The sequence below is a fragment of the Pteropus alecto genome, unplaced genomic scaffold (assembly GCF_000325575.1).
Source record: "Pteropus alecto unplaced genomic scaffold, ASM32557v1 scaffold378, whole genome shotgun sequence".
In the NCBI taxonomy this organism is placed as follows: Eukaryota; Metazoa; Chordata; class Mammalia; order Chiroptera; family Pteropodidae; genus Pteropus; species Pteropus alecto.
The window spans coordinates 73838-83652 of record NW_006441387.1 but is presented as its reverse complement, the minus strand read 5'-3'; the positions used below and the strand labels follow the sequence as shown (position 1 = coordinate 83652).

General features: G+C 51.3%; 1 protein-coding gene across 1 annotated transcript; it reads right to left on the bottom strand.

Moving 5' to 3' along the window:
* Positions 1–2738: 2738 nt before the first annotated feature.
* LAIR1 (leukocyte associated immunoglobulin like receptor 1) lies at positions 2739–9491 on the bottom strand. Its single transcript, XM_025051569.1, has 9 exons — positions 9360–9491; positions 8863–8898; positions 7177–7497; positions 4411–4521; positions 4273–4315; positions 4149–4186; positions 3885–3937; positions 3483–3499; positions 2739–3398 (listed from the first exon to the last, which is right to left on the bottom strand). The coding sequence occupies exons 1-9, from the start codon at positions 9391–9393 to the stop codon at positions 3200–3202; spliced, it is 852 nt and encodes a 283-aa protein (XP_024907337.1). The 5' UTR covers positions 9394–9491; the 3' UTR covers positions 2739–3199.
* Positions 9492–9815: the final 324 nt, after the last annotated feature.

Here is a 9815-nt window from a genome sequence, read left to right as displayed (position 1 = left end):
AATGCGGGACAGATTGTGGTGGAAGCTCAGCGACACAGGCGCCAAGGCAGCCACACCCCGTCCCTGGCCCGAGGTCTGCTTCCTGCCAGGATGTGCATAATTGGAGGAGTGTAACCGTCACAGCCAATGGACCCCAAAGCATAGTGACTCCCCGGGGGTAGAAGACAGTTTCCCAGCCAAGTAAACAGGTGAAAGTCACTCTGGCTCAGCAGCAGGAGTGGTTGGCAGGAAATTGGAGGGACAGTAAGGCTGATGGCCGTTGAAGAACTTATCGCTCACAGTTCCCAGGAGGATGGAGCTTTGATGTGGTTTGCAGAAGAAGGAACGGGTGGGTGGCGGGACAGGGGAGCAGGCTCAGGAGCCACTGTTTAATCATTTCAGTGGCTCTGAGGTGGAGGGCATGAAGCTAGCTGTCTGGTGAGTGTCCTGGAGCGATTAGGGCATACTGGTAGTAGCCCCAAGTGTGAAAGCCTCAGAAAGGATGTGGGGGGGCGGGGTGCTGTGGGCTCAAGACTGGCTGGTTTGTGTTTGAAAACTGACCCCAGGAAGAGGGTTCTTGCTCAGGAGAGGGTGCAGTGAGGAGGCAGGAGACATGTTTCAGGGTCACAGAGGACAAGGTGAGAGTGGCATATACCTGTAGGACACATCAGAGGCATGAAGTTTGCAGATGCCTGGAACATGGCTAATCCAAATGAGTACAGAGGCTCTGCCACACAGAGTTATCCTGGAACCCGGTGCCACCCTCTACGTGAGGCTTTCAGGGTCACCCAGGAATGAGTATCTGCCAGCAAAGGGCAGAGCAGTGAAGGTCTTGTGCAGAAAGGTTTATGGGACAGAACCAAAAGCAGCTTCTGTCACCCTGCTCACACACCACTGGCTAAATTTCAACCCAGGACACACCAAACTGTGAGGGGGGCTGCAATGGTAGTCTCATTGGAGACCAGAAAGGGAGGACATGGTGCTGGGGAGCAGCCACAGTCCTGTCACACAGGGGCCACCTGGGAGGGAGGCTATTTCTAGTCTCTACTGCCTCCTGCCTGACCTCCTCTTATGTGGAAGTTCTAGGGATTCAGAAATTCATCGGACTCTCAAATATCTGACATTTCATAACCAGTGGTGAAAGAAAATATTCTTGCGGGTGGCAGGATTCAGAGTGACACATTCAAGCCCAGAGGAAGCCCACGGACAAGGGCAGCGCTGAGGGCCGGCACCCACTCAGGGAAATAGCATAGCGGCCCCCAAAGATGTCGAGGTCCGAATCCCTGGAGCCAGCTGCTGTGTCACCTTGTGTGTCAAAAGGGTCTTTGCAAGTGTGCTTGTATTAAAGGTCTAAAGCTGGGGAACTGATCCTCGTTATCTGGGTAGCCCAAAGTCACCACCAGGGTCCTTATGAGAGGGAGACAGGAACACCAGAGACAGAGGGAAGGAGATGTGACAGCAGAAGCAGTTCTATGGAGAGCGGGATCTGAAGACGCTGCAGTGCTCCTTGAGGGTAGAGGAAGGGCCACAAACAAATGTCCCCTAGAAGCTGCAAAAGGTGACAATGTAGGTTCTCCCCTGGAGCCCCCAGAGAGAGTGCAGCTCTGCTGACACCTTGATTTCAGCCAGAGAAACTGACTTTAGACTTCTGACATCCCGAACCATGAACTGTCTTATCTGAAGCCACTAAGTGTGTGGCGATTGTTACAGCAGCCACATGCGCACACTGTACAAATACATACACACATGTACATGCCCACGAATGTGCACATGCACATACACAGAAACATGCACACACACTACAAACACATACACACATACAGAGCCACAAAAATAATGCTCTCATTTCATCATTGCAAGCTTATTGGGAAGAACAGCTCCAATCCCAGACTTGAAGGGCATTAGCCAGGTGAGTGAAGGTCAGGTCAAGGACAATGTCCAAGAGCTAAATGGATCCTTTTGTGTGGATGGATCCGAATGTGTGGCATCCACTGGGGATGAACCTAAGGTGAAGACGGCAGGTGAAAACTGCCATGTTCCTTTGAGGGGACTGAAAGCCTGAGGGGCCCTCCTGTACAATCATGGCCTTGCCAAACCCTCACTCAGTTCACGCATGTGTCCATGAGTATGGGCGTGTGCATGTATGTATGTGTTTGTAGTGTGTGTGCATTGGTCTGTGTATGTGCATGTGCATATTAGTGGGCATGTGTCTGTGTGTATATGTTTGTACAGTGTGTGCAATTGTCAGTGTATATGCATGTGCGTAGATGTATTCATGAGTGCGTGCACGTGTATGTTTGTAGCATGTGTGCATGCGTCTGTGTGTCTGAGTGTGCATAGGTGCATTCATGGGTTGTGCATGTGTATGTGCATTTGTGTCAGTGTGTGCATGCATGCAGGTGTGTCTGGGTACATATATGTGGATGCATGCATTTATGGATGTGTGCATATGTTATGTGTTTGTGCAATGTGTGTATGTGTGTGCATTCGTGCACTCATGGACACGTGCATGCATGTGTATTCATGAGCCTGTGCATTTATGGGTAAGGGTGTACGTGCTGCACCTTCACCAGCCACATATTCCCTCAGGCGTCTCCCTCACTCATCCTTGAGACATACATTCAGATTAGCACACACCGACGCCTTTTTTCTGTCCTTTTCCCCTCACTAAGTTTGAGTACTTATGGAGGTAGACTGGGGACCAGGGACTTGCATATCCCAGCTTCTCGTGCAGCTGTCATAGTTAGGTCTGTGAAAACATTTATTGATGAATAAGGTAAAGCAGCACCTAGAAATCAGGGCCTCATCTATCAGCTACGTTAAGTACAGCCCAGGTTCAAGGTTGACAACTGGACTCCAGGAAGGTCTTGAGAGTCAGCCGAGAGAGTAGTTAAAATAGTCTCTGGGGTAAGTTGGGGATTCACAGGGCATGTCTAGAATAAGCTGGGTGACTGCAGGACTGTGGCTGGGTCTTTGGAAACAAGTACGTACATGCATAGACACTCCAAGGAGTTGGCTGATCATAGGAGGGGCCTCCTGGTTAGCAAATCTCCTAGATGCTGATCACGGGCCTCCAGAGGCCAGCTCTTGCCTGCAGAATTGACTGGGCCATGTTCTAGAAAGGGATGACTCCACAGGGAACCCCTCCAAGTAGCCGCTTCAGGCTTTTGTGGGAGTGACTTCCTGTGTCTCTAGGTGCAGAGGACAGGTGGGCCTGAGGTCAACGTCTAGCAAGGGCTGCATACGTGCTGGCATCAGCTGTGGGCTCCGTGGACTGCAGGGACTGGGCTCCAGCTGCCCTCAGTGTGAGGACTTGGTGGTCCAGCTGAGCATATGTCACCTCCTGGGGGTCTTCTGCAGCAGGGCTCTGAGGGAGAGGCCCAGGGTGCATTAGTCTGGCCGAGGATGAGGGGAGGGGGCTGTGGGAAGGAAAGGCTGTGGCAGTCAGCCTCCCAGTGCCCTCACCCCTGGGATGAAATCACCCTTATGTAGGCCCCTCCCACACAGAATCGGAGTTGGTCTGTGTGACCAGTAGAACATGGCAGAAATGAGAGCATGTCATCTCCAAGGAGGGCCACGAAAGACATGGTGGCTTCTGCTCTTCACTCTTTGGGGCCCTGCCCTCAGGGAGAGACCAGCTGCCATGGAGAAACCCATGTGTGGAGGGACCGAGGCATCTGGCCCATAGCCCTAAGACGGCACGCTGTCAGAGGTGGGCCTTCTGGCCCCAGTCAAACCTTCAGACAGATGCAGCCCCGGTCATCAGGGCAGCAACCTCGTGAGAGTCAGAACCCCCCAGCTAATCCTCTTCCGAATTTCTGACCCAAGAAACAGATAATTTTGTGAAGCTGCTAAAACTGGAGTATTTTGTTACATAGCAACAGGTGACTAATACAAGGACTTACTAGGGCGTGCAGCTTCCTGTCTCCCTCGGGAAGTTTACCGACTGTGGCCACATCTGGAGGGGAAAGGGCAAGTGGTCAGTTCTCTGGGGTGGACCTTAGAAGGCAAATTTGCCTGAAACCTCACAGATTCAGATTTCTTCCCCAACCTCATCTAGAATATCACAGAATATCCTCAAGTGGTTCCCCTCCACCAACAGTGTCTTGAGTGGCACTGAATGCCCATTTGTCCTGTCCCAGGCCTGTCCCCCTTCTTCATCCCTTTACCTGGTGTCCTCTGTATGATGTCAATAGCTGGGCTGAACCTGAGGAGAAAGAACAAGTGAGCACAGGGGGCTCCCAGAGGCAAAGGACCGGGAGAGGGCCTGGTGGTTGTTCTTGGGGGCCTCACCTCTCCTGAGGACTCTGCTTTTCGCCATTGCTGATGGGGGGGCCTGAGGACAGTCAGGGGTGTGAATTAGAAGGGAGGCCATCTGCCCAGCACCCCAAAGAGCCTGCCTAGGTCACACTACCCCACCCTGAGGCCTACCGTGGTTTTTCTGACGTAGACGATGGACTAACAGGACGACCAGGAGGAGGAGACACAAGAGAAAGGCCACAGAGATCCCAATGAGAATATAAACACTTTCTGTCGACAGGCCTGGGGGTGTAAGGAAGATGGAACCGGAGTATCAGCAGCTTGCACTTGTGAGTATCTACTGCATACCACTTAGGAGGGAGGAATCAGGAAGGCGTGAGTCAAAGGCCTGAGCTATACAGAGGGGACTCTGAGTGTCCCGATCCCCCCACAGGGGCTTCCTTCGCTCTGGAACCTCTCCTGCTCCCTCTAGAACAGCGCTGCCCCTGGAACTTTCTGTGAAGATGGAAACACTCTACCTCTGAGTGTCCCGATCCCCCCACAGGGACTTCCAGGGGCAGCGCTGTACTAGAGGGAGCAGGTGAGGTTCTAGAGCAAAGGAAGCTGCACCAGCCACATTTCAAGGGCTCCGTGGCCATACCTGGCTGGTGACAGTCTCACGGAATGGCTCAGGTATGCACTTCCTTCCGCAGGAGGTTGTGTGGGACAGTGTTGCTCTCTGACCTTTGGCACTTTATAGAGAGGACACCCAGTGGGAACAGGGAGTGTGACCTCTTCTTGCTGACCTTGTTCTGGGTTCCCATCCCAAGTGCAGGAATCCCCATCTCTGATTTGTTTCCCAGGGCAGCCCCCGATGGGGGTGGAATCGCCCCTCTGTGAGTGAGAAAGCCCAGACCTGATCCTCGAGTTGCCCGAGGCAATGCAGTTAGCCGGCAAGTTGACCGAGCACTAGCCATGGTCTCGTCTTGGGGCATGCACTGTGTAACCATGCCCTCTGCGCGGGCATGTCAGTACCCATTTCACAGGTGGGCCCATCCGGGTGCCGCCGGCTCGCCCACGCACAGGGTACGAGATCCCGCCCACCATTCCCTTTCCCCGAACAGGGCTCCAGCTCTTCCCGCTGCTCCAGAGGCTGCGTCCTCGTTGTCCTCTAAGAAAGGCAGGAACCTTCACCTCCCTGGGCGCCCTTCTCTCATCACCTTGTGCTGGGTCCACCATCCACGATCCCACCCGCTATCCCCACGCCGCTGCCTTTCCTTCCCTTCGTGACATCTACCACAATTTAAAATTATATATGTATGTGCAATGTATGTATAATATACGTCATAAGAATACTATATTACAATGCATTTCTATATTTATACCATATTCCATATTATATATTTAATGTGTAATTATTAAATAAATATAAATATATATTTTAAATTATGTGATTTGACTTCTATATCTATAATTTAAATTGCATAACTATTTTAAATTATATGTAATTTAAAAGAACTTATACCAGATAAGTTGTATATATATCGATTACATACATTTATTATACAATATATAATGTTTATATTATAAACATTTGTGTATGTTAATTTTATTAATATGGGATATAATGTACAACATATAATATAATAATGTCTCTATATTCACTTGTAACGATATATTAATGTGTTTTATTATATTAATTATATTTAATATATAATCTAAATATATACACTAACATAATTTAATTTATAGATCTGAAATTTTGCATTGTAAATTACACATTTATATTTATATTTGCACATATAGACATATGTGTGTTTCTTTGTTCATTCTAATTAATTATCGTTAAAGTTGGGAGAACGTGCACCTCCCACATTGGCTGCCATTGGCAGAGCTGTTTTTCCAGAGCCTGCCACAGAGTTCTTCAGTCTTGCTTGTGTTGTTGTCAAGGTTGCTATAAATGTTAGTGACATCCAGTGCCCTGTAGTTGGCAGCCCCATGCTATGGCCCTACAGTCCCTAATTCTAGCAGAGCCTGGTCCCCAGAGCAGAGCCTTCCCCCAATCCCCTCCAGGCTTAGGTCTCTAATCACCAGCTGAAGAGGAGGACTTTGTGTATGTACAAAGGGTGGAGCTGACAACTTTGGTGGGTCCTGTGAAGGAGGTAGGAGAAGGGCTGATGTGGAGGGGCTGCCTGGAGTCCATCTCACTCAGCTTGGCGTTTCTCCACCCTGAGTGTCTACCTGCAGGCCATGTCTGGCCATCATTCAATCCCAAAGGACATCCTGAGATTCCTGAGAAAGTAGGGAGGGACAGGAGACAGAGAGAGGCCCCTACTCCATTCTGCTGGGAGGTGGTCACTGCTCCCCTCCCATCGATTGACCTCCTAGAATCAGCAGGGAGCAGCTCCTCTGAGACCCTGGGAGGACATGGAGGGGGTCGGAGTGTCCCCAATAGACTCTGAGTCAAGGACATCTCAGGGACTGACCACACAAAGGAAAAGAAAGACTCAGCCCAAAGGTCCCCAAAGCACCATCCTGCCTTGATCAGGGCCCCCTGGAGCATGTGACTTGTCCAGTGGAGGGTGGACCACACCACAGGGGACACATGCCTGGCCCCACAGAGTCTGGCCCAGTGGAAAGAAAAGCCTAACAGCATCCTGAGAGAAAGGACACATGTTCCCTTGAACCAGGTCTGTCTCCACCTGGTGTCCGGAAGCCCACTCCCCACCTAGCCCAGCAGAGTTACCTCCCTTTCCGCCCTGATACTGGGCTCAGTGTCCTGGCCATCGTGGTGTCTATGTGGGACCAGGACCCCAGGGCCCCGAGCCTGGTGTGACAGCCAAGGGACGTGTGTGCAGAGGGGCAGGGGAGCCAGAGGGACTGGGGGTCAGCAGGAGAGTAGGGGGACTGTGGACAGTGGACGCAGCTGGGGACAGGGTCCAGGGGCCTGGGACAAACCTGAGGGCAGAGCGGAGACGTCCTCATCTGTCACCACCAGCTCCAGGAGCTCACTGATCTCGGACCACTTGTTCCCTTTTTGATAGCGGCAGAAATAATGCCCAGCAGTGACCTCACTTGCTGTGATGTGGAATCTGGCCTCTGTCCCCTGTGAACCATGTTGAGACACGTTTGTCTGATCCTTGTACTGATCTGTTTGATCTTTCTTTTCAAGGCGAAATCTGTCAGCCCCAGCAGAACTCTGGCACACGATGGTCACAAGCCTCCCCCGGTGGACCACAGTGTCTGGCTTGGCACGGATGGAGGGTTTGGGCAGGACCTCTGGGAGGGAAGCAAAGTGGGATTCCAGGTCCATCAAGAAGAAATCACCACGCCTCACAAGTCATCCATTTTAAGTATTCACTCCAGCGTGTTTAGCAAACATACAGAGCTGCGCCTCCACCAGCACAACCGGATTTTGGAGCACTTCCATTACCCTCCCCCTACACACCCCCATGCCCATTCTGGGTGGCTATGAATCCCCATCACCCCAAGAGGTATTTCCCCACATGTCACAAGGACCCTGGGTGTTGGTTGCATCTTGGACTTTCCCAGGGTGGAACAGGAGTTTTCAGACCAGGCTGTTGGCCCGGATATATCTCCTTGACCACAGCTACTTTTTAGGGGAACAGAGAGGTCTGGGAGGGAAGCACAGGAGGAAGACAACTGGTCACTTGTGGGGACAAGGAAGCAGGATCTGACTCTGTAGGAATAACCTTGGCTGGTTCTGAAGGGCAGCTGTGTGGGGGCTCAGGGAGTTCTGCAGAGCTCCAGTATGTGGAGGTGGGGGTGGGGGTGGGGATTGGAGCTCCATCCCTGATCAGGTCACAAGACCCCAGCAGATGAGGATTCCTGTCCCTAGTGTAGGCCCTTTGTGTTACATCACCTCTGGTCCCACTGTATTTTCTACCTTCGTCTCAGCCTTGTTATTTAGGCTTTTGAAAACTCCTCAAGGGGCTGCCATCAAGGAGAGCAAGGCTGGGACAGGGGATTAGGGAAGGAGAACAGAGAGGGATCGTAGCCCTGAAACAGGAAGATGGCGTCAAAGTCAATGTCGACAGAGACAGGAGCTGACAGAGGTTCGTCACCCATTCATTCACTCATTCATTCACTGTCTTTCAACCTTATCTTAGTTCCTTCTGATCTGTTTACAGATGCTCCGTGAGCCGTTAGATCCAAACAGGAGAAACGCACACAGAGTCCCTGCCTTCCTGGGCTGAAAGTCTAGAGAGGGGACAGATGTTGATCAAGCAATTGTGCAAATCCAGCTATGCACCATGATGCATGACCATGGGGGTTGTGGGGATAGAGCAGATGAAGGTGGAGCTGACCTGTCTGGGAGTCTGAGGGAGGAAGCACTGAGCTGAGACAGGAGGGCCAAGCATGAACCACCCACGCTGAGCGATAGGGACACGGGTCATGCAATGTGCAGATGTCACCCTGGGAGGAGGTCACAGCAGAGTGAGAAAATGGCATTTATGAAAGTGAAAAGAAGCCAGATTCTCTGAAGATAAGAGAGAAGGACGGCATGAGAACAGACAGTCTCATTCTATATGAAGTTGAACCGTGAGAGGACTCTACAGAAAATAATATTTTTCCAGAAAATGAAACATGTATGAAAAACTAAATTAAAAAATGTAGACTCACCATTCTGAGTGTGGATGGTCTGGCCCAAACAGAGCACTGGAAGAGAAGCCCCAGTGAGAAGCACTCTTGGCGCCCAGTTTCCTCATGAGGCTGCCATCAAGGGGAGCTTGGTGGAGCCAAGGGTGGGGTCAGTCCCCCTCTTGTCATTTCCAAACCCCGCTCTTCAACATGCCACCTGAGCACAATCCTTCTCCTTGCTCTGAAAGTCTCAAGACTAATCCCCAATCTCCTCTTTCAAATAGGCATACCCTCTCCCCAGCCCTTCATGGAGTTTGAACCTGTCCCCATACCCAGGAGCCTGCTTCTAGAACTGACCTTCCATGGTCAGACTTAGGTGTGGGTCAGAGCTGAGGGGGTAGGTCACTGGGGGATCACATTGCTCCTCTAGGGTCCCCAAGTCTCCTGGACTGGACTCAGGACCGAGTAAGGACACAGATCCCTCCCCAAGCTCCCATCCATCTGTCCCTGGAAGGCTGTCCCTCCCTTTCTGGACTCACGGAGGCCCAGGAGGGTGGTGGGATGGAGGGACATGGCCAGCCCCTGAAGCCTGCGTCGTCCTGGAGCCAGTGAGTGGAAGGACAGAGCCTGCAGCTGACACAGGGAACAGGATATGTTGGCTGGGGCCCATCTGGGTTTCTACATCAACTGCCTCCCACAAAAGGGAAGAATGCTTTGCTCTCTCATTCCCCCTACTCTTCTCCTTGATGAGACAGGGGGAGGGCCTTGGCTTCTAAAACACCCATCTGCACATTTGCATGAGGCTGAACTCATCCCCAGTGATGAGTGTACACCTCATTTTAACCTAAGGGACAAGGAAGAGCATGGATTTGTGCAACAAACTGACATCATTGTTGGTCCCAACTCCACAAACTAACCATCTATTCTTAGGCCAGGTGCTATGCCACTTGATGCCTACCTGGCTTCACATTTAAAATGAGAACCCTAAAATATCC